A 24,152-nucleotide genomic window follows, 5' to 3' on the forward strand; every position below is an offset into this window, starting at 1 on the left:
CTCACCCCAATCTTACTCCACCTCTTACCCCATCATCGGACTTCTGCCATCACCAAATTCTATCAAGGACAATAATAATAACAAGAAATAACAATCTCATCAACATATATCAAAATTATATTTAGCAAGAGAATTTTAAAATCATAATAAAAAAGAGAAAAATAGTGAAAAAAATTGAGGCGTCACAAAACTGAAACTGAGGCGGGGCGACAAACACAATAAGAAACATATTTTAGTAATTTTAAATATTTTAATCTATATTTTTTTAAATTAAATAAAATATTAAAACATAATTTAGTTCTATATATTTTACATAATACAGAGACTTATTTTAATCTCTATTTCTTAATTTCTATCTCTGTTCCAAACGCAACTTAAAATTATAAAAATAATCAAAAATAAATAAGGACTTAATTAGCTTCCATCAAATAACAAAAACTTAATTAATAATGATGAGAAGAAATAAACAAACAATTTCTACAAAGAAATAAATTTGATAATAAAAATTTAGTTTAGTCATCATCTTCTTCTAAACTACTCCACATGTTTATCTCAAAAAGGAATCCAATAAAGAGTAAAATGGCAAGAACAATTCCATAGCCTACTTTCCATGCATTTCCTTCTCTGCCTAAATGAATTCCATAGAAGATGTTAGCAATGGCTAATATAATCAAAACTGTTCCTGTGTTGTGATGGTACAAATTCCAATACTTCCTCATTTTTGATGCCTTGTTAGGTCTAGCTAGCAAAGCCATCATCTGCACATGTAATATACATAATGATAAAAAACAAAATAATACAAATTACTATTCTATAAATCTTAATTATTAGGTTCATATATATAAGTTAATATGACTTGTTTCAAACTATATGCCCAAATCTATATATCTTTAGTCTATGATCATTAATTGAAAAAAAAAAAGATTGGAGATATATTCTATCTTAACACAACCACTAACTTTTTTATTTTATTTTTTTTGAAAATTATATTATTTTTATTTGCGCTGATATTAGAATCTTTATAATATAATATCAAAATTTTTATTATCTCAATCTTTAAAATTCATTCCTTATTAACCAAAAAAAATATTGTATAAAAAAATATTAAAAATATAATCATTCATTTATACGATTTCTCCTATCAACTTAGACTTTAATTTTAGGATAAATAATTTCAAGATGATATGTACTTGTTTTTATTATCAATAATATTAGAATTAGTATTAGGCTTATATTTTACTTAAAAAATTAGGCTATAAATTAAATAAGAGTATGAAATAATAGTGTGATATGCATAATGTAATTAAAAATTCTAATTTCTTTCTTGACCCTAATTATTCTAGAGATCTTTATTATATTCTTTCTGATTTCTATCTAATTCTTTTTATCTCTTGATATGATATCGTATCATAATTATCAAATTTAAATAAAAATATTATTAAATTATTAATTTTTTTAAATTTTCACATAAAATAATTATATTTTTTAAATTAACAAATTACTAACAAGTAATAAAAAATATATTAATTAATTAAAAAGAAGGAATAAAGTAATAAAGAATATACCTGAAGGCAAGCTAGGACAAGAATGATGATACCAAGAGCCTTGTGAAGAGAAACATCAACTTGGAGTTGATTATTAAGAACAAGCCCACTAATTACACCAATTATTCCAATAATAAAACCCAATGATTGGACTGAAGCATGAAAATAAAACCAAAATGGATCCCATTCCTTGAAATAACGAGCAACTATTGCTCCCATTATCACTAAGATACCCCATGCCACTATGTTCAACAATCCATGGCTTTTCTTCAAGTTCATAGAAGGGTTTTCCGATAAACTACCTGAACCTGGTTTTGATTAAAAAAAAAGGATAAAAATATTAATAATGAATTAATTCTGTGATTATATAAAGGAAAAAATTTGATGATGATATTTAATTTAATTTTACATGAATCCATAAATAAAGCTTGGGATTGATTTATTAAATATTGAGAAATTCTAGCGGAAACTATATTTAAAAAAAAAAAAAAAAAAAAAAAAAAAAAAAAAAACTATAATGTGATAACTGATAAGTGACGGAGCTACCTTAATGGAAAGGGGCAATGGCCCCAAAATTAATAATTTATATATATATATATTAAATTTTTAATTTTTTTAATTTAATTTTTTTATTTTTAATTTTTTAATTTATATTTTTTATGTTGATATTTTCCAAAAAAAATTTTAGATTCGTCTCTGGATGTGATTAGACTATTTTACGGGCAAAGATATATCTTTAATTTATAACTAATTCATTTTAGAAAAATATTAAAAAATTAGTAAAATTTATTATTTTTAACCAATAGCTAATCGGTAATATTTAAAAAATATTGGCTAAAAATATGTTATTAAATTATTAGACTAAAAAAATTAAATTAATAACTAAAATTAAAATACTGATTAATAACTTTTTTCCTTCATTTTATTCTCAATTTAAGTAAAGATATATGTGTGGACATCTTCTTGAAATAAATCATTCTAAAGTTATAAGCACATTCCTTAGCTTGCAAACCTACAACTACTCTATATTCCAATTAAAGAAGTTTAAATGGGTAAAATTTTTTAAAAAGGTGGTTGTATTTTTTAAAAGCACAAACGCCAATATATTTAATAAAATTAAACACTCTTCTTCATGTTACTTAGGAAAAAAAAAAGTGATATAATAATGTATTAATAGAAATATCTTATTTAATAGAGAAAATTAAATGAAAAAGGAGGAACAACATAATGTATTAATAAAAAAGGCACCAAATCCATGATATTAATAGAACTATAGATAATGTAGGTTGGTTTTGGTAGAGGGTCGATTTGGATCTTACATTCTAACCTATTTTAATTACAGCAACAATATGGTTATTAATTAGATCAGAAAGTCCTTTCATCAACAACCAAAATTCAGTTTTGATAGTGACAATAATGGGCCATCGTGATCATGTGCCAAAGTTAACCACGTGAACTACTTTAGAATATATAGTTATAATTAGAAGCATCTTGATACCTATATATTTTACTATGCACCATTATCATTCCAATATTGATAAATTATGAATAAATTTATCATAAAAATTAAAAGTATATATGGAATAGAGTAATTTATTCTTGAAACTTTTTTAGAAAATAATCAATTTTTTCTCGTAACAACATGCAATAATACGCTTATTCTTTTTCGTATGGGAGAGAGAAACGTATATCACAAAATGATGTGAGAAGAGAAGTGTTTTATGTTGTTATGGATTACACAAATCGGTACCTCCGATTTCTTTGTATTGTTTTATTTTTAAACAAACAATCACAAATCGGACGATCCAATTTGTGTTTTTGAAAATTAAAAAAAAATTAATATTAAAATCGAACCATCTGATTTTTATTTTCAAAAATAAAAAAAAATTAAAAATACAAATCGAATCTTCTGATTTGTAGTTTATTTTTTTTTTGTTCAAACAAATCAGACTGTCTGATTTGAATAATATCAATTAAAAAAAATGCCATATAAAAAAAACACCTAATCTTCTAATAACAACGTATTATACATATATTTAATCAATATAAAAAAATAGCCGCAATAATAAACCATTTTTCTATAGAAAATAATACTAAAGGAAAGAAGTTTACATGAATTATTACTCATTTTATTATAAGACTTATTCGTTGTAATTTACATCTAAAAACCTTGGGTTAGATAAAAAATAAAACAAACCAATTATAATAATTTAAATTTGAAAACACCCTTTTTCACTCCTTTTTTTTTAATTAATAATGTTGACATCATCATGAAACAATCAACTCCATTACCAACCAACCAACCATTCAAATCCATTGCACAAAATTAATATAATAATCTCACTACTAGATTACAAAATTGACCATTAATCTTCCCATTAACTAAGAATTTGTCATTTTCCTCTATCTAGTAGTTAATTACTATATTAATCAATCAATCAATAAATAGGATCATCATAAAAGAGAAAAGAACAAATTAAATTAACTCACACAAACACACATGTATATAATGATACGACCATATTACGTGCGCATTAAAATTAGTCATCACAAAATCAGTCATCGGTATAAAATATATTAAAATATAAATACATATTAAAAATAAATTAAACCACACATATATTTATACAAAAATATATTAATAACTAATTTTAGTGGAAGGAATAACATTAATATATAGTCACCAAAAAAACATATATAATGATATGACAAACCTGTTGAGTAATCCAAAGTCATGGAGAATTTGTCTTGGTGCATGGAAAGTGCAAAACTTGGGGATGAAGGAAAGGTACCACTTGGTCCAATGGCAAAAATAACCCTTGAAAGAGGTTGGTTAGTTTGTAATTGGAAAACCATGTACAAAATTGAGGATTGTGATGTGATTAAGGTTGAGTTGGTTAGAATGACTAAATTGCCCCTATCTGGAACAACCATGTTAGGTGTTGTCCCTGCTAGATAATATTGTTTCATGCCTCCACCAGCTCCATTTGTTGAGATCCAACCAACTATGGCACTTGCACCAACCATGCCTCCATTGGGTGAGAACCCTATTGCTATGTAGGAATTAGGGTTTGGTGCTGAGAGAATGAAGCTCCACGTGTTTGGAGAACTCTCATAATACTGCATATAACAATATTCATATACACATTTATATGATTAATTAGGTTTATTATGGAATAATTAATTTGTGTGCAATGGTTAATTAATTAGGTTTATTATGGAATAAAATAATTTGATTCAATTAATTATCTATCAATAACTTAAAATTTTACAAACATAAATATAAAAAAATAAAACTATTTTAAATTTTCAGTATGTAACAATATAACTCTTAATTAAATTAAATCTATTTTATTAGTATGTATATATATTATATTGTGTAATAAGTTTTGTATATTGTCATTTAATCAAGCATATTATTTGTTTAGTAAAAATATCATTTTCCCCTTTCATATACTATTGTGAAAATTTATTACGTCTCTAAATTACATTAATTAAAAAATTACCAAAACTTATATATATACACAAATAATAAGTGTCGACATGGGAAGAAATTCATATTTCATCAACTAAGAAAAAATAATGCTATTATCAGAATATATTAGGATCAATTAGTATTTATTAGAATTATTTAATATATTTAAATATTTATTATAAAATATTACGTTTTTATTATTATAATTATAATTTTTTTAACACCTATAAATACTTTTTTATATTGTATTATTCTAGACAACTTGAATACACTCAATAATATACAAATTCTTTCTCCAGTTTAGTCTCTTGTTTCTAACCGCTACAATACATTAAATAAAAAAAAAAATATGTTTTACACTCAAATACATAAATTTTGTTGATATTCATTGTGCCTTACTTTTTCTACATTTTTAATTAGTTCCAAAAAAAATTAAAAAATTGTAACAAATATAGTATAGAATGATAAGCACCACCACTTTCTTTAATTTCTTATTTCAATAATATTGTAACTAAGAATTTCTCTAATATGAGGTATAGCCTATAGGTCATTTTTATCAGTCATATGATGGAATTGATAGATATTGCAAGAAGGAAAAATATGAATTATATATGAAAATTTGTAAAGTTAGAAGAACAAAAAAAAAATCCAGTGTATGTGCACTTACCCTAAGGATGAAACCTTGAGTATTCCAAACAGGAATACAAATGAGCTTTGTTGTGTCAAAGAAAAGAGGAGCATTTAGGTTTAGGTTTGAACCACATGAATCTTCTTGTGATGATAATGAACCATTGCTTCCATTATTTCCATTTGCTTGTGATGATGAAGAAGAAGAAGAATTAGAAGTACTATCACCTTGTGAACTTCCAAGTTTTGCTGAAAAATGGAAACAAATAGTTAACATGATGAATACTACTATAGATGCCTTCATTTCTATATCTCCTTAATTATTCTCCCTATAGTTTATGTTTAATTTGTATGCAAAAAGTATTAATTTGTGGCTCATGATATTTTTTTTTCTAAGTTAACAAGAAAGAGGTATATATTAATATTGGTATTAATATTTTAATAATATCAATGATTGTTTTCAACAAACATATATGGTATATTAGTTGGTGGAAGTTAACTTGCACCATTAGTCAAACATCCATGAATAATGATATATTAATAGTTATTTGATCAAGGAAGCAAAGCAATTATTATGTTAATTACTAAATAATAATTATTATTATGTTAATAAAACCAGGGACAATTATTAAAAAAATCATATATTTTGTTGACTTAATGTGACCATTAGGAGGAACTTCCACTTTGTATTTTTCCTTTTCTTTTTTGAAGTATAGGGTATCATTAATCATTAATTTAATTTATACCTTAATTACTTTCATAGTTCCTTCCATGGATGATTATTGAAAATAATAACTTGAGAGTAAATAATTAAAGTTCTTGATTATTTTTCCCATTGAATGAATGTGAGAGTTTAAATATTAAATAGAACTCTATTATTATTATTATTATTATTATCCACAACAATGAAATTTCAACTAATTAATTAATTAAGATACCCCATTATTTTTTTTGGGTGTAAAAAATATTCATATACCATGTAATAGTATAGTATATATATGCGCTTACATTAAAATTCTCATTTTTTTTTATTATATTAAATTCTATTTGTTGTTAAATAGACATTCACATTTTTAAGTATAAAAACAACATAGTTTCTTCCCAATAGTATATATAGTCAAAGTTGTAATCAATAATTGTTTTGCTTCTTTACTTTCCCAAAAGTACATGCCTTCAGTTTCAAGACTCCAAGTTATGTGTTTTATTTATTTATTTATTTAAATCTAAAAAACTAGGTTCTTTCTTTCATTATTTGTTCTCTTTGATAAAAACCCCTCACCAACTCTATGCATGTAAAAGCCCTACAAGTTATTTAGGTGAATGCATGATTGAATAAAGAATATTATTAAGCAATTAACATTATTCCACCACAACCATAATAATGAGCTATGATGACGTGTGTAATTGGCCTTTAGCCACTAATCTCATATTCATACTTATGTTAACCTTGAATCAAATCAAAAGAATGCAATCCAAAAGGGGAAAAAAGAAGAAAAATTTAATGTGCTATCCAAAATCCATATACTAGTCAATTAACAAACATGGCATGTTACCTTCTCATACTTTGCTTTACAATAAAGCAAAAACAAAGCTAGTTATTATTTAAGACTTTTAAGTGAAAATACTTTATTTTAAGAGTTTAATTTTGATTTATTATTATTATATAAAGTTAAATATTATTTTAATCTCTAATATAGAGTTTAATTAACTATTTTTCCAAGATATCAAAATATTTATTGCATTTACTTTACTTTATTTAGTATTTAGCAAGATGCTCTATCATCACTCCAAATTACTAAATCATTATCTTAAAATAACAACAATTTAAAAGTAATAAATAAAAATAACAACACATTAATAAAAATAATATAAATTATGATGTACGGACACTGACACGAGACACGACACAACACGAGACATGTGGATATATGAATTTTAAATTTTTCTAGGACATAGGACACGACATATATATATATATATATATATATATATATATATATATCATATAAAGTATTTTTAGATAAATTATAATGATATTTTATATTTAATGATATTAAAATAAAAAATAATGTTTTAACTATTTTTAATGTATTTTTTAGTAATATAAAGTATTTTAAATCATTTTTGTTTTAATAAATAATAATATATATTATTTCTAAACTCATTTCAAAAATACAAATTAAAAATAACTGAATTAGGCTAAACACACTAACACGTAATGGTATTTAGATGTGTCCAAATATATCTGGAGAAGAATTTTTTATTTTTTATTAACCAAAAACACATGTATCGAACGAGTATCGATGAAAATCAAGTCCAAAATTTGTCAGATATGCGGATACAACAACTAACGAAATATTCTTACTTCGTAGATATGAATGAATACTTCAAAAGGAGTTATTAATAGAATAATCCATATATATATAATAAAACCACTTCTTAAATACTTAAAAAGAGTTAAAACTCATACTAACCTTTTGAATAGTCAATTCTTTGGGAAATCTTGTCAAGGTGTTTTGTTAATGCAAAACTTGGTGCTTGAGGGAATAATCCAATGGAACCAGTGGCAAATATGATCCAAGACAAAGGTTGAGTAGTAGTTTGTAACTGAAACACCATGTATAAATGATTGGACTCTAAAGTGATAAAGGTTGAGTTGGCCACAACATTAAGGTTCCCTTTATTAGGAACCACTTGGTTTGGTGCATACCCTCCAAGATAATATTGCTTGATCCCTCCACCTTTTCCTCCTGATATCACCCACCCCACTATGGCACTTGAACCTACCATGCCACCATTGGTTGAGAACCCCATAGCAATGTAAGAATTTGTATATGGGGTTGAGAGAATGAAGCTCCAAGTGTTTCTAGAAGTTTGAACATACTGCTCAAAAAAAAATAAAATTGCATGTGTAGTAAATGATTAATAATATTATAATGTTTTCGTAAAAAAAAAAAAAAAAAACAGAAAAAAGATAATATAAAATATCATCTGAAACCTAAGACATGAATGTTTACATTGCTCTTATTCTGTCAGAATATAGAAACATTTGATGTGTTGCTTTTAATTTCAGAAAATGAGAGACATGAATATATTTGAAAATGAAGTTAAGTTAAAAATACTATGTCATGTGAACACAAATTTTGAATATTTTATGTAATCTTTTAAAGTAGGGCAAAAAGGACAAGATAATGAAACAAGTTTTTATTATAGAACGAAATGTTGCCTTTAAGTACTAGAGAATTCGTCTAGAATTGACCATACTTGTAGGAAGAATATGTATATGATGAAGTTTAGAAGTAGTGCACCTACTCTGAGGATGAAACTCTGAGAATCCCAGACTGAAAGGCAGTGAAGGTTTGTTATATCAAAAGGGATAGGAACTTTGAGGTTGAGATTGATGTTGCATGAGTCAGATTTTGGTTCTGAAATTGGAAGAAAGAATAATCCAAGAAAAGTTGTAGTTACCAAGAGGAGTGGTAGAGATGGCTTCATTTGTTTCTCTGTTATGGATGTTGCTGTGGTTTTAGATTGAAAGAAAAATGTGTTGAAATGAGGACATAAGATCTATATGATAAGGTTTAAAATATTACTGTTTCTATTGAAGCAGAAAATCAAAGAATGTAATGATTGCGATGGTTCAACACTTCATCTAACTTGGTGCTGGGGCATTCTCAATTATGACCATATAGTAACACATTAAATTATTGTTCAATAATGTGTCTTTTTTTTTTCCCCACTAGGTGACACTAATTAATTGGTGGGTTGTGTATCAAATAATTCTGTTTTTTTTTCCCTGTTTTTTCCCAAAAATGTAAAATGTATGTAAAAAACAGAGATGTATGCATATTATATAGTAAAGTATATGATGATACTAATTTAGAATAAGTATATTATTCCGAATTGCTTGTGATACATCAACATGGTTTATTGTACAAAGGAAACAGATGAAAGCCCTGCTTCCATATTGTACAAAATAATAATTTTCATCCATTTCTTTCACTTTTCTGGCTAACCTAAGGTGGTTTAAGGTCTCAAACCAACCTTCCAGTTCTAAACTAGAATCCAACTCTGGTACAACAACATTCACACATATTTATTCATGTGGCCTTGTTCATTTGCAAGGTACAAGAAGCAGCATGCCATGGCCTCAAAGAGCAGCAGCCAATTCCGATCTTTCAAGTCCATCTTCATAGCCATGTTCTGCACATGCATAATAGCACAGATGATTAGAGAAGGGAAATGGAATGAGTTATTCTAATTGAACTTCTGTCGAATATGCTAGATATTAGATCGAGATTCCCATTCAAGACTACCAAAAATGGGCTAATGTTGAGACTTGAGAGGCTAATACAAGCTCGTTCGGTTTCTATTTTTGTATTCCATGTTTTGGTTTTAAAATAATGTTAAGAAAAAGATGAAAATACAAAATTCGTTCATTTCTTCTTGTTATCGGTTTTTTTCTTCACAAAATCTAAAAAAATAGACTAAAAATAATAACATAAAACAAAAAAGGCCCTAATATGTTTCCTCCAATCAGTCTGCTCATATGCAGAATTTAGAGAATTATTTTTTATAGTTAAACTGGTATAGAGATGAAACAATAATTGACTTACCCAATGAATTAACTTCTGGCAAGCTAACATATTGAGGACAGGATTCTGATGAAGTAACCATTCGGTTGGTTTGAAGAACGCAATCCCTTGGCTGAAAGAAAATAATTAAAAATTGTGTTTGAATAGGATACATGGCAATTACAGACTTAGCTAGTCATTCTAAATTTTGCACAAGATACTTTTGTTTTTCTGTTTTTCATATGCTGAGTATATTACAGACTAGAATCCAATACCAACCTTAAAATCCTTGTAGAAACATAGTCGAATTTCCTTAATAGCATCTTTTTGGCATATTACTGAAGGAGTTAAATGGAAAGCATTCTCAATTGCAGCAATAATGCCTCCGACTGGATACTTTTCTGAATTAGATGGAACATATCCTTCTTCATTTAGAACTTTCTGCAACAATGTTTTAAAACAAGAGAGAAAGAAAACACGAGTGAGAGTACGCTATGATGTAAATGTAACCATGCATTCAATCTTTACAATCAAAGGTATAAATAAGTCTTGTCCCACTAACTAGAGTTAGATTCTCTAATTTTACGGCCACAGGAGGGACCCTTAATCTTCAAAGTACATTGTTCAGTAAAACAAGTTTGATATCTTGTCCGGCAGGAAAAAGATTAACTTATCGTTGCATTTTGATTATGATATTATTTCATAATAAAGGAGTTTATGGATACCAGAAAAAGAATATGCCCAATGAACTTACTGTAACATTATAGTTGAAATAGAGGTTCAGCGTTATCAAGAAATAATTATATTCGTCTAGGATCACAGGTTTTGCACATGTGCCATGCTTCTCTGCAAGAGAAAGTACAATATTAGAAAGCTGGAATTTTATTCAAGAAAATCATAAAATTCTGCCACAAAATATCAGGAAGAATAAAATAAAATAAAATATAAATACACAATGTTATTGCAAGGAAAATTATGTTATTGTTTAAGGTATATTTGAAACTATGAACACCATTTGTGTACCAATTTAATGTTGCAAGTAACAGACTCTATCCAAATGTACCAGACCTTTTTTTGGAAAACAGCTCAATTATTACAGTCAAAAGCAAAATAGTATTGAATATCACTAAACATGTTGAATTGTGTAAGTCAGCAAAAGAGTGAAAGATTATTACCCCACTGCAAATGCGCAACACGGCAGCCCCAGGAACATAGAACAAAAGACACACTATTAGATTCCATAATGACTGGAGTTTAAACAGGAAACTAAGTAATTTTCAGTGACAACCTCATGACCCCAAAATGTGCCTTTTCCGCCATGGCAATTTGATGTTTTGCTACAGCTGTACGATGGCCAATATCGATCTAAAGCACTCTGCAATGCCTCTACCTAAACAAAACATGGAACAAAAGGAATTAGAAAAAAAGTGAAAATTGAAGATAGCAATGCTGATAGTAGAGTCCAACAAAAGAAGTAAAAGTAACATCAACATAACCAAAACACAAATGTATAACCAGTAATAGAGGTCAAAATTGCAGTTGCAACAAAAAAAAATGTAAAAATGTCTTTCCTTTCTTCAATCAATACAATTGCTGTAAAAACATTTGCTACAACTTTCTAATATAACTTGGCAAGGTAAGGTTAATCAGGTTCTATTCTTTTCAACCAGCTGACAGCTAATCCATGAAAACAAATATAATTGATTTTTGATCAAATGGTTTGTAACTCAAGGTCACATAACCATACCTCTTTTGGATTAAAACTCGGTCCATTGCAGCATTCTGGCCATGTTCCATCATTATAGTCAGTCCAGAGTCCATCTGTCATACAAGTAGATAGGAACCCGTAAAATATTCGTTTTAGAAAAAAACTCCAGAGTTTTTAAGAATGAAAAACAATTTTAAAAATCCAAAAGACACAGCATAATTAGGGTGCTTTTGTTTCCGGTTTTGTTTTTTTTTTCCTGCTGAAAAAAATAAATAAGTTTTGACATAATTGTATAATCAAAATTCAGTTTTCAACTATTTTAACAACAAAAAACCATACAGAATAGCTTCTGATTAAAATTTGTTTTCAGCTTTTTAGTTATACAACAAACTCAAGTTGTAAAAGCACTTCTCACAATCAGAAACAAATGCAAGTCAACTTCTCAGTCTGTGTTCAAAACATCATAAGAATTTCCCAATGGTCAAGATTTGCAAAAGAAATAAACAACAATAACTGCAAAAAAACCTCATACTCACGTATGGTGAATACTTGAGGAGTGTCAGCGCTGAAAAGGAAGCCACAAACAAAAATATGTCAGCTACTTCTCAAGTGTTGAATTTGTTATATAAGACAATGAAAACAACAAATATATAACAAGACATCACATTGTAAATCATATCTATATTAAAAGCCATTTAATCACAAGCATTATTCGTAGCCATAAATTGATGTATGCTTAGCTCATCTTCAATCCTATCATTTATTTGTTTCAGAATTTTAAGCTGAGTTCCGAAAAACATTGACTTTTACTTACAAAAGGAAAAATTAAAAATAAAATATATAACATTTAACAAAACGAAAGAGCAATGCTATCAATGATTATCAATAATGAACAAAATTGGAAGAGGAAGAAGAAAAGGGAGAAAATTTACCCTCTGCAGCAACCGTTTTTGGCGCAACATTTCTTGACACCGTTGCACATAGTTCCCGGCCATTGCAACGACAACGCGAAATAATCGAACTCTCTCTGCTTCTTCCCTAATCCTCCTCCAACTACGCTTTCAATTTCATCCAAATCTTCTTCCATCACCGAGAAGCCACTATCGGCGGTGACAACCACCGCGGCGGCGGCGGCGAGGAGCAGAAGGAGAAGAAAAGCTCGATCGGAGGAGCGAGTCATCGTCAATGGCGAAAAAGGAAAAAAAAAATTGTTTGGTTTGTGTTTGGCGCTTTGCAATCGGAATATGCAAAACGTGAATTCGAATGCGATATTTTATGAAAAAGATCGAAGGAAAATAGTCAATTGGTGAAGTTGAAAAAAAAATTGAATTGCGCGAATCTCGAGAATCCAGGTTTCGCACGAAACTCGGAACGGAACTCACCCTAATTGGAATATTCTCTCTTCCCTCCAATTTTGTGATTCGGATATGATTTTGCTCAATAATTGTTTATTAAATCTAATAATAAATTGAAAATCAATCAAAGTCATATCAATTTAAATTTGATTGGATTCATTTTTGATATATTGCATGATTGAATTAGATTTTAAATTTATTTACCAAAATCTTCAAAATGCTAAATATGATCATGTCAAATGGGTTATAACTCAAATGACGCGTAAATTCGAATTTTTTTATTTTTAATAAAAAAAAGTACTTAATATCATAGCATAGTATTATTTTATTATTAAATTTAACAATTTATTTTTAATATTTTTAAATTATATTATTTAGACATTATTATTGTTTAATGAATGTTTTATTATTATTGATTTATTTATTTTATTTACTTAATACTATTTTTATTTTTAATAATAAAATTTTAATTATACCATCCAATAAAACAGCAATAATTTGGATCAAAATTCATTGGATTGGATTGGGTTGGAAAACAAAACTAGATGATACATTTCAAATTTGTATAGGATTGATTTTTTTTCCCCATCAAAACCATGCAAAAAAAAAAAAAAGATTAATCATTGACATATGTGAGCTTTATTATTTTTATTTAATGGTAATTAGATCCTTAATTTTTTTAATTTATCATTTGTCTGAGTTTGATGCAATTATAAGTTTATAACATAGTATTTCTCATGAAATTAACAATTTTTGTTTATTGAAAAGTTAATGTAAATAAAATTAGACATACTTTTATTTGGATATATTAATTTTTAATGCATAAATAACAAAAGAGAGTTAATTTGAGAACGAAGAAATAATAAATTTAGTTTAGGGACCATGTACAAGCTATTTTGTTTTGGGCAGTTCTTGATAATTATTTTTCATAATCAAAATGCGTAATTAAATCAACCAACTAATATGTAGCTCAATTGACAGAATTGTCTTGCTTTTAAAAAAAAAAAAAACATCAAATAAAAAATCTTACTACAAATTATGGATATGGGGTAAGGGTGTGTGATTTTCATCTTTTTAATGTACAAACAAATAATATTTTTGCTCAATAATGCATTTAATAGAAATGGGACCAGATGATTCAATGCACTTCCTTGTTAGCTTCACATTGTTTTCAAAATATTAATAATGATGAAAATATCTCACATTGTTTTCACTTTTCAATAATATTATTTTAAGATTAATTGTAATGCTAGCTATCTTGACAATGGTGTTCGATGTGGTTTTACTTGTGTTAGCAGAGATTAGAAGGGAAGGTGTCAACGAGACTGTCTGGGAACAATTTTGCTATTTGAAGAGGCTTTCTTTTAGCATGGGACTCGAGACAAAGAGACATTATTTGCGAAAAAGATTGTGTGGAGGCTTTTACTATTGTCAACAATTTACAGGATTGCTCTGGGTTTATTGATCCTTTGGTGTTAAAAATTCGAGATATCATGTTTTAAAAATGGCGTGCTGATCTTCGGTTGATTTTGAGAGATGCAAATACAGTATTAGACATCGTGACAAAAATTACAATAAGGATTTTTTTTTCCCAAGTAAAACTTTGGTTGTCTTAAAAAGAATTTGAGAGTAATATTCAGTAAAACTGTCTTTCTTAAACAGTTTCTTATTTATTTTTTTTAGTTGTTGATTGTTTTTTACTTTTTTTTTTTTTTTAAGTCACCAAAAATATCATAATGAAAAAAAAAATCTATTCCTGTTACTAAATGGCCACAAGTTGAATCGTTAATGAGTCAGGCTGAGTTGGCCGAACTTAAATGGACCGATGGAGCAAAAACATTAGGCCCAATTGAATAATCCCTTTCTAAAAAGGACGTCGGCAGAGAAAATGGTTTTGCCCGAATGAGAATACGACAAAAAAATTAAATAAAGTAAGTTATAACTATTTTTAGTTAATTTTTTTTCTAGTTATTAAAATTTGTTGGTTTATTTTATTTCCTTGGATAGAATGCAAAATAGATGAGCATCGCTTTATTAATGTTTCTTTGGTGAGAAAGACAAGATACATATTACCATTTACAATATTCATCTAGTTATGATTAATAGCATGGTGTTTAATATTAATACTTTAATTTCTAACATGGTACACCACCATTGCATATTACTCTCGTATGAAAACTATCTCAAATTTAAGGGCAGTTCAATTGGTATTTTTATTTTTTGTGTTTTCAGTTGTTAGAATTTTAAAAAGAAAAAAATATAAAAAACATAATTTTATTACTTTTTTATAAAATTCTAAATATAAAATAAAAAATAAAAACATATAATACAAAAACGTTTGAATATAAAATTAATTGAACTCAAATATAAATTATGCAAAAATTTATTGTATATAGATAATTCCGTTATAATCTTAACTAAAAATAATTACAATACAACTTATTGAAATTAAATACCAGGCAAAAACGATAAAACCTAAATCTAACCCTAACTAAGCATAACAAGTTAAATTTAAAATGATAACTTATTATATATATATAATACTAACATAATGCACTACTCCTTTTCACGCTCTAATTGTGTTCTGAGAATGGCTTCATTCACTTCCGCCATTAACGGAAACATGTGCCCTGAACCTGGCAATTCATGGTATTTAATCCATGGAATGTTTTGACCAATATATCGTTGTAGCATAGTAGGGACAAGTTTATCTTCCTCCCCTTGCCATAGATGAACTTGTCCTTCATTATTTGGAAAAGGATTTTCAATTTCAAAGGGATCAAAATCCCAATTTCCAAATCCAACGATCATGTCTCGGCAAACAGATTCAGATTCACCTTGTTGTAACACTTGTGACTGCAACCAAAAAAAAAATTTTTAGTATTATTTATGAGTTTAATATTTCAAGAAATTAAATTCAATTTCTCAGACCACATTTTTAAGATTTTAATTTTGATATGTAATGAATGTTAGGGCCAGCAACTTTTGTGATTTGTAACCATCAAATAGTCATCAATGATGATTTTAATGGTGTGAGATTTCATCCAATAGCTCACTTTTCTTTACTAGTATATACTGGCCAGAATTTAATAAAGTTACTGGTCCCTAGACTTTTCCATATATTTATGTAAGACTGTTTACAAAGAGAATACGTTAAAATTAAAATCATGTTTTTATATTAAAACATTTTGTTTTAGGTATTAATTTTTTTTTTTAAATTCGGTCAATGAAGTAGGAAATATATAACCTGATATGGTCTTGGTGGAACGTTAGGAGAAAAGAGCAAAGATAAATCTTGTTGTGATAAAATAGCTGGATTCTGTGACAAAACACTTGATCCTGGAAACCACTTCTGAGTCATCCACCAATATGTCAGCCATGGCAGGTGATGGGCAACTCCAACTGCCCATTGGTCTTGCCTTGGTTGTTTGGAATAAGCCATTTTTGATAACTTGGAAGGGAAGCCACTCCACCAATAGTTAGTCACCGGTGTCATCAATGTTGCTCCAGCAAGCCTGTATTTAATAAAAATACTTTTAATATTTAATTTATTTTAATTTTATAAAAAATATTGATATAATAATTATAAAAAAATTAAAAAATTATCAAAATTTATTATTTTTAGTCATTACTTAGTTATTTCTTTGCTATTGTCATTAAGAACTATTAAGATCAACTCTAATAAATTAATAATATATTTTATCCCATCATTTTAAATATTAATAACAAACTAATAACAAAAAAAATAAATTCTAACGAAAAATTCTAGTTTTACTCCTAATTATATGCTAATATAGCAGTGTCACACGTCAGTATAGAATTACTTGAACATATCCTACCTGTGAGGGATGTACTTGAGGAGACCCCAAACAGCTTGACCTCCCATGGAGTATCCAATGGCATAAAATTTGGGTCCAAGTTGCAGCTTATCAGCAAGCTCTTCAACATCAAAAGCCAAGCTTTTCGGGGTTCGGTTAGGATCCGGATCACTCTCACCATATCCTGGTCTATCAAAAGACACAATGTATGCTCCAAGTTCTTCAAGAACACCCTAATCGATCGTCATTATCATCATCATAAATACAAAACTAACGATTTAATAAGAATAATGCTAGAAAATTATTAAAATTTATTGATTTTGATCATAAGTTAGTTATTAATATTTAAAAGTATATTTTTAAATTACTAAATTAAAAAAAATTAAATTAAAAAATTGAATTTATAGCTAACTGATAACCAAAAATAATAAATTCTGATCGTCTTGTTATTTCTTTAAAAAAAATATTGAATATGAAAGGAAGAAATACCGGGCGAAGGATATCTGCAATGGCAGTATCATGTCTGGAAGAAGCAAAACCATGCATAAAGACGATCTTGTTCTTGGCCAATTCTTTTGGAACACCAAATTCTTTGTACGCCAAATGTCTGCCATCTCTCAGCCTTATTCTTGCTGACGTAATCACCGGAGGTTTTGGAGGAGCTGCCCGGACTGCCCGGTATGCCAACGCTCCGCCTATCAATGGAACCAACAAAAGTGCATTTGTTTTTAATGCCATTGTTTTGGGGATAAAAAATGGAACCACCATCAATTGAATAATGAATATGGAAAAGTGTGAGGAGTTCAACTGAACCCCTAGTGCATGCTTTTATAGTCGAAGAAAAAATAAAAAATTTCTACGTTTGCAAGGGCTGAGATTCTCTAGAAATTAGGGTTGATTCATTAAAATAAAAGAAAAAAAAAGAATATCTTTTAAAGTTTATCTTTTTATCAACCTTTAAATTTAATTATTTTATTATATTATTTTTTTAATTTTTATTTAATCATACTTTTTAAATTTTAGGAATTAGTAACACTTTTATTTAATTTAAAATTTAAGTTTTAAACACGCAGACAAATTTCCACGTTTGTAGCTACCTCAGATTCCCCAGAAAGTAGTTATTCGTTTTGCTCAGTTAGAACCAATGGGGATTTGACACGTCATCAAATGCAACTTGTGCAGCAAGGTGTAAGAACTTGAACCTTGGCGAACAAGTTCTACATTTTTTGACGAACAAGACAGCAACTATACTAATTTTGTCTTATAGTGGATATTGATTTTTTTAATTAAATTAAATATTAAATAAGAAAAGAAATTAACTACTTAATTTGTTATATATATAATTTTGTAATTTTAGACATTAATGCATACAACAACACTGTTAAAATAATGTTGAATATCAACTTCTATTAATGCTTACAAAGGTACATGTTCTTCATGAAACTAAGGAATAAAAAAAATTGAACTTGCGATTTTGTGAATACAAAATGCCAAACTTCTGTGGATAATAAAAAATAAAAAAGCAAAAATAATAAATAAAGAAAATAAACTAAAATTATAAATAAAGAATTATTTACTTTGTCAAAAGAATAAAGAATAACTATCATAAACCGCATAATAACAAAAAAAAACTAAAACACAATGCTGAATATTAATAATTACACATAAAAATAAAATAACATAAATGAAGTAACTTAAATGATTAATTTTTTAAAAAATATAAAATATAAAAAGGTAACTATTCACCGATGTTAAACATTTATATTTTAAAAATTTAAATTAAATAAAAATGTTAACGGATTGTAGAACTTGATTTTTATTTGAAGTAAAAATGTTACCTTTATTCAAAGTGTTGCTAAACAAATAAATTACACTTTTTAAACAAGGATCATCATGAGAAGATGTTTTTGACATCTTCATGGGAGTAGTTGCCATTATTAAATTTTATTGATTCTTTAACTTTGTATTGGTAATGGTAATGATGATAACGATGGATCAGGGTGTTCTTGAGGAACTGAAGGCATACATTGTATCTTTTGATAGACCAGGATATGGTGAGAGTGATCCGGATCCTAATCGAACTCCCAAAAGCTTGGCTTTTGATGTTGAAGAATTTGCTGAACTTGGACCCAAATTTTATGTCATTGGATACTCCATGGGAGGTCAAGCTGTTTGGGGTCTCCTCAAGTACATTCCTCTCACAGGTAGCATTTGTCCAAACACTTCTATAACTTGCCTTATTTAGCATTTATTAATTGTTGTGACAATTAATTAATACTAAATAAGACAAGTTTTAACTGTTTTTTTTTGTCTACATAGCATTATCCAAATATTAAAAGTATTTTTATTAAATACAGGCTCGCAGGAGCAACATTGATGACACCGGTGATTAATTGTTGGTGGAGTGGCTTCCCTTACAAGTTATTGAAGATAGCTTACTCCAAAAAACCATGGCAAGACCAATGGACAGTTGGAGTTGCACATTACTTGCCATGGCTGACATATTGGTGGATGACTCAGAAGTAGTTTCCAGCATCAAGTGTTTTGTCAAAGAATCCAGCTATTTTATCACAACAAGATTTATCATTGCTCTTTTCTCCTAACGTTCCACCAAGACAATATCAGGTTACGTAAAATATATTACAGGGTTATGCTATAACCCTGTAATTAGTAATTAAAATCAGCCACTAATATAAAATATATGTTGAAATATAAATACACATTGAAAATAAAATAAATTTGATTTTTAAGTTTAAATTAAATATTCTAACTTTAAGGAGATATAATTTTAAATTTTAAATATGTAAGAGAAGATTTGAGAATAATATCTAAAAATAATTATTATAATCAATAATGACTGATTAAAGGATGAATTATGATAGATATTTAGTTATATCGAAAAAAATTGTTGATCGCATACAATGGCTTTTTAATTTTGGTGTTGTAATTCTAGTAGTAATGTTTTTTAATAATAGAAAAATTTAATGTATTTTTTTTTAGATACTATAAATCTTTTTCCCAAATTTGTGGTTTTTTATTTTTTTTAACATGTAAATTTAAAGGCTCAGATTTGTTGTTTTATTTTAAAAATTTTAAATATACAAATTTTGACCCTCAATTTTTTTTAACATGCTAATAGAACTATTCGATTTGTTTTATAGCGAAAAAAATTTATTTCATTATAAATCGGACACTTCGATTTATACATCATGAAATATGACTCTTAAATTTTTCAAACCTAAAAGTTTAATTTTTTATTTAAAATAAAAAATTAAAATATATATTAAAAAAACCGATTAATATTATTATTTTTTTAAATAAATATAATCAATATAGAATTATTAAAAAGTAAATTTTATCATATTTTTATTGTGGTGCTAAAATTATTGTCTAATTTATTTTTAAAAATAAAAAATAAAATATTTAAAATTTATTAAATATTATCTATTTACTTTTTTTAATAAGTTAGATACAATTAAAAATACTATAGCATTCACCTTATTAAAAACAAATATATTATTTAGATGCATCTTTTTCTTATTTTTCTATTACAACTACTTCTTTATTTTGGTGAATCTGTTATAGCAACTTTAAACCTAATGAACTATTTATGATCACATATTGGTATATTATACTGCCTTCTTTTTAATAATAATAATAATATTATTATTATTAATAATAATAATATACTACCTTCTTCATCTTTCGACTAGTAATTAATAATAATAATAATAATAATAATAATAATAATAATAATAATAATATACTGTCGTCTGACTTCTTTTTTTTCAATAATAATCATAATAGTAATAATATCTTTAATTTATTCTGAAATTTTCTGATCATTACAATAAAAAATCGAATAGAAATAAATTTCTAAATACCTTAATGATAATATTGATGATGTTATTATTATCATAATAATAATAATAATATCTTCTATTTGTTGTTTTATTATATTATAATTCTAACCATAAAATTTCTAATAATAATTTTTTAAAATATTTAAATTTTTAAGGAAAAGTATAGGTAACCAACAATATTTTTAAACAATGTGTAAATAATGTGAATTAATAGGGGTTAAAAGAGTAAATTAATTTTAAATTTAATTAGTAACATTAAATTAGGATGTAGTGTATTTTTATTTGATTGGTGGTTGTTCATGTTGTTCAAAATAGTTATTGTTTACCTAACATTTCCCAATTTTTAAATGAAAAAAACGTGAATTAAAGCATCTTAACCAAACAACCATTTGAATTCAAATGTTTGATTGTGAGTAAAACTGTTTATAAAGAGAATAGTTAAAATTAAATTCATGTTTTAATATTAAAACATTTTATTTTAGGTAGTCACAAAAAAAAAAACATTTTATTTTAGGTATTATTTTTTTTTAATTCGTTAGGTAAATGAAGTAGGAATTATATGCCAATAAATTATAATTCAAATCACATCATCTTTCCATCACTCCATGCTTATCTAAAAATTATATGTCAACGAGTTATAGCTGAATTTTATGACCAACTGTCCATTGAAGCCGCTTCGCCAATAGTTAGTCACTGGTGTTATAATATTGTTCCAACAAGTTTATATTTAATGTCAATGAGTTATAATTTAAATAATATAATCTTTTTATATTCACTTAAAAAATTATGAATTCGAGTCTCTGTATTTAAAAAAAAAAAAAAACTAAGTCTATATTTAATAAAAAAATTTTTAACATTTAATTTATTTTAATTTTATAAAAAGATTGATATAATAATTATATGAATGTGGTGTGTTAGTAGTTACTATAAAATTGTCAAGTTATATCCTACCTGAGGGATGTACTTGAGGAGGCCCCAAGCACCTTGACCTCTCATGGAGTATCCAATGACATAAAATTAGGGTTCAAGTTGCAGCTAATCAGTAAGCTCTTCAGCGTCAAAAGCCAAGCTTTTTGAAGTTCGGTTAAGATTTGAATCACTTCCACTGTATCCTGGTCTATCAAGAGACGCAATGTATATTTTTAATTCTCCAAGAACATGCTAATCGATCAATAGAAAACTAAAGATTTAATAAGAATAATGTTAAAATGCTATTAAAATTTATTATTATTGATCGTTCGTTAATTATTAATGTTTAAAAATATATTTTTAAATTACTATATTAAAAAAATTAAACTAAAAAAAGTTGAGTTTATGATTATGCGAACAAAAAATAATAAATTTTGATGGTCTTTGCTATTTTTATTTTTAAACAATGGTCTCAATATCTGAAGCCTAATTCTATTCCTGACTTCCTGTTACTAAATTGGCCACAAGTTGAATCGATAATGGGCCAGGCTGAATCGGCCGAACTTAAATGGGCCAATAAAGCAAAACATTAGACCCAATTGAATAATCTCTTTCTTGAAACGACGTCGTTTTTCATAGTGCGTTTTCTTCTGCCTCTCTATGGAAACGTCGTTTTTCACAGGGCGTTTTCCTCTCTCTCTGTGTGATTGAAGAAGAAGAAGAAGAAGATGCGAACAAGGTTGCTATGGTCGAGCTTGGGGTTCGTGTCAACAAGTGCAGTGTTCTCTCATTTCATATGGAAGGACCTTTGGGTTGATCGCCACGCGCTTTCCTCAGAAATTGACCACCATTTTCACGCGCTCCAAGCTCGCGTCTCCAACCTCGAGTCCTCTTCATCATTGTCTGGTAATCAAAATCCAGTTTCTGATCAGGTGCTTCCCATTCTACACTTTAATTTTTCCGGAATTGCCTTCAATTTTGACCATTTCCCTCAAATTTGCATCAAAATCGCTTTTAATTTTAATTAAAAATTAGTAACAAACTAACAATACATGACAGAAAAAAAGAAAATGTGAAAATTGACCTATGTAAACACTTGTTGACTTTATGAAATCAATTTATGGTGATAGTCACTTAGATTTAGTGTGCTAAGTGAACAAATTCTGGCAAAAGTTATGATTTCCGATTTTAGCCCTAATTTTAGCTTTATGATTGTGATTGTTGTAAGAATGGTGAAAGGATTTGTGTAGTAGGAGTGATTTTTCTCTTTGATTGTTTTCGAAAACTTGGTTTTGACAATGTTAATGCTCTTGATTCTAGAATAGCTCAAGCTTTGACTATATTCTTATAAATCATACTTTCTCTTAACTATGCAAATCTAGAGAAATCTTGAAGTTCAGGCTATGCAGATCTCAAATCAATTATGCAAACACTATAGTCTATAAGCATGTTGAAACTAGAATCAATTACCCTCGGCTGTGTTTGGTAGCAAGAACATGACAAAACTATAAAGATAGAGGCACAAAAATGTGTTTGGAATTGGAGACAAATATACAAAATCAGTCTCAACATACACATTTCCTGCATTTTACCTTCTTCCAAAAACTTGAGACAGATTTGATTGCGAAAGATTCAGTTGAAATAAAACTGTGTGTGTTGGAAGTGATAGCTTTGGTTTGCATGAAAGTATTGTGTACTGATTAAACTCTTGTCTGTTTTTTTATATGGCAGATTGAAGGCTGTGGCTAAGTATTATTTTCTGCTCAAATGTTGTGTCTTCAAGATTTTGAGAGTGCTTTGCTTCAAAGCAACTGATGAGAAGACCCAAATTTTCTTTTCCCTTTGAAATTAGCAGATAGTGGCAACATTATAATATAACAATTCCGTTCCTTTGGATGTTGAATTGAATATTGGGTATATTTTGGTAACCAAAGAAAACAGCTGAAGTAATATTTCATTGATTGTAGTGATTCATCTCATGAAAATTATTGCTAATTCAGTAAATTGTTTCAATTAGAATTAGAATGGATTGAAATACAACAAAGAGCTACTAGTAATTATTTACTTAAGGAGGGATTTTTTATTAAGTCAGTACCTCCAATACGAATATTTATTAATGTATTTTTTAAGGAATTCCTCTAATACTCTTTTGAAATTAGAAGATAAATTATCTTCTCTCATGTTTTATTATGCAATAGGTATGTTTTATATATTTTAACACTTGAAATAATCATATTTAACCAATCCCAACACATATGAAATATACTTTAGGACTACAC

The 24,152-nt window shown here is 27.4% G+C and overlaps 6 protein-coding genes across 7 annotated transcripts in view; 3 read left to right on the plus strand and 3 right to left on the minus strand.

The window, feature by feature from the left end:
- Positions 1 to 24,152, plus strand: part of LOC107626596 (putative disease resistance RPP13-like protein 1) — a 184,295-nt gene that overhangs the window by 102,766 nt on the left and 57,377 nt on the right. The window lies entirely within an intron of this gene.
- LOC107628117 (cytochrome b561 and DOMON domain-containing protein At3g07570) lies at positions 409 to 9,305 on the minus strand. 2 transcript variants are annotated; one of them, XM_016330926.3, is made up of 6 exons: positions 8,959 to 9,305; positions 8,121 to 8,529; positions 5,687 to 5,895; positions 4,259 to 4,664; positions 1,566 to 1,852; positions 409 to 758 (listed from the first exon to the last, which is right to left on the minus strand). In XM_016330926.3, exons 1-6 carry the CDS (start codon positions 9,139 to 9,141, stop codon positions 513 to 515), a joined length of 1,740 nt encoding a protein of 579 aa, XP_016186412.1. In that variant the 5' UTR covers positions 9,142 to 9,305; the 3' UTR covers positions 409 to 512. The 2 variants fall into 2 exon arrangements, with proteins under 2 accessions (XP_016186412.1, XP_088360964.1); XM_088504838.1 differs by having other exon boundaries at positions 8,911 to 9,228.
- On the minus strand, positions 9,513 to 13,347 carry LOC107622753 (ribonuclease 2). The gene is made up of 9 exons (XM_016324775.3): positions 12,861 to 13,347; positions 12,465 to 12,493; positions 11,968 to 12,041; positions 11,509 to 11,610; positions 11,396 to 11,399; positions 10,975 to 11,066; positions 10,500 to 10,661; positions 10,263 to 10,353; positions 9,513 to 9,849 (listed from the first exon to the last, which is right to left on the minus strand). The coding sequence occupies exons 1-9, from the start codon at positions 13,106 to 13,108 to the stop codon at positions 9,797 to 9,799; spliced, it is 855 nt and encodes a 284-aa protein (XP_016180261.1). The 5' UTR covers positions 13,109 to 13,347; the 3' UTR covers positions 9,513 to 9,796.
- LOC107628118 (uncharacterized) lies at positions 15,620 to 17,904 on the minus strand. The gene is made up of 4 exons (XM_016330927.3): positions 17,591 to 17,904; positions 17,123 to 17,334; positions 16,531 to 16,798; positions 15,620 to 16,139 (listed from the first exon to the last, which is right to left on the minus strand). Exons 1-4 carry the CDS (start codon positions 17,867 to 17,869, stop codon positions 15,840 to 15,842), a joined length of 1,059 nt encoding a protein of 352 aa, XP_016186413.1. The 5' UTR covers positions 17,870 to 17,904; the 3' UTR covers positions 15,620 to 15,839.
- On the plus strand, positions 19,092 to 19,627 carry LOC107626593 (uncharacterized). The gene is made up of 2 exons (XM_016329498.1): positions 19,092 to 19,288; positions 19,459 to 19,627. The coding sequence occupies exons 1-2, from the start codon at positions 19,092 to 19,094 to the stop codon at positions 19,625 to 19,627; spliced, it is 366 nt and encodes a 121-aa protein (XP_016184984.1).
- Positions 22,510 to 23,877, plus strand: LOC107628119 (uncharacterized). The gene is made up of 2 exons (XM_016330928.3): positions 22,510 to 22,805; positions 23,605 to 23,877. The coding sequence occupies exons 1-2, from the start codon at positions 22,602 to 22,604 to the stop codon at positions 23,620 to 23,622; spliced, it is 222 nt and encodes a 73-aa protein (XP_016186414.1). The 5' UTR covers positions 22,510 to 22,601; the 3' UTR covers positions 23,623 to 23,877.

Source organism: Arachis ipaensis, chromosome B2 (genome assembly GCF_059453495.1).
Source record: "Arachis ipaensis isolate K30076 ecotype BB chromosome B2, ASM5945349v1, whole genome shotgun sequence".
Classification (NCBI taxonomy): domain Eukaryota; kingdom Viridiplantae; phylum Streptophyta; class Magnoliopsida; order Fabales; family Fabaceae; genus Arachis; species Arachis ipaensis.

Bases quoted from the DNA above. Each gene is read 5' to 3' on its own strand.
- LOC107628117 (XM_088504838.1), bottom strand. From the start codon at position 9,141: ATGAAGCCATCTCTACCACTCCTCTTGGTAACTACAACTTTTCTTGGA. The intron at 4,665-5,686 runs GTAAGTGCACAT...TGTTATATGCAG, and splicing joins CTCAAGGTTTCATCCTTAGG to TATTATGAGAGTTCTCCAAA. The intron at 1,853-4,258 runs GTTTGTCATATC...AATCAAAACCAG, and splicing joins GACTTTGGATTACTCAACAG to GTTCAGGTAGTTTATCGGAA.
- LOC107622753 (XM_016324775.3), bottom strand. From the start codon at position 13,108: ATGACTCGCTCCTCCGATCGAGCTTTTCTTCTCCTTCTGCTCCTCGCC. The intron at 12,494-12,860 runs GTAAATTTTCTC...CTTCCTTTTCAG, and splicing joins AAAAACGGTTGCTGCAGAGG to CGCTGACACTCCTCAAGTAT. The intron at 10,354-10,499 runs GTTGGTATTGGA...ATTTTCTTTCAG, and splicing joins GTTTCTACAAGGATTTTAAG to CCAAGGGATTGCGTTCTTCA.
- LOC107628118 (XM_016330927.3), bottom strand. From the start codon at position 17,869: ATGGTGGTTCCATTTTTTATCCCCAAAACAATGGCATTAAAAACAAAT. The intron at 17,335-17,590 runs GTATTTCTTCCT...ACGATCGATTAG, and splicing joins TTGCAGATATCCTTCGCCCG to GGTGTTCTTGAAGAACTTGG. The intron at 16,140-16,530 runs GTTATATATTTC...TTTTGGTTGCAG, and splicing joins TTCCACCAAGACCATATCAG to TCACAAGTGTTACAACAAGG.
- LOC107626593 (XM_016329498.1), top strand. From the start codon at position 19,092: ATGGATCAGGGTGTTCTTGAGGAACTGAAGGCATACATTGTATCTTTT. The intron at 19,289-19,458 runs GTACATTCCTCT...TATTAAATACAG, and splicing joins GCTGTTTGGGGTCTCCTCAA to GCTCGCAGGAGCAACATTGA.
- LOC107628119 (XM_016330928.3), top strand. From the start codon at position 22,602: ATGCGAACAAGGTTGCTATGGTCGAGCTTGGGGTTCGTGTCAACAAGT.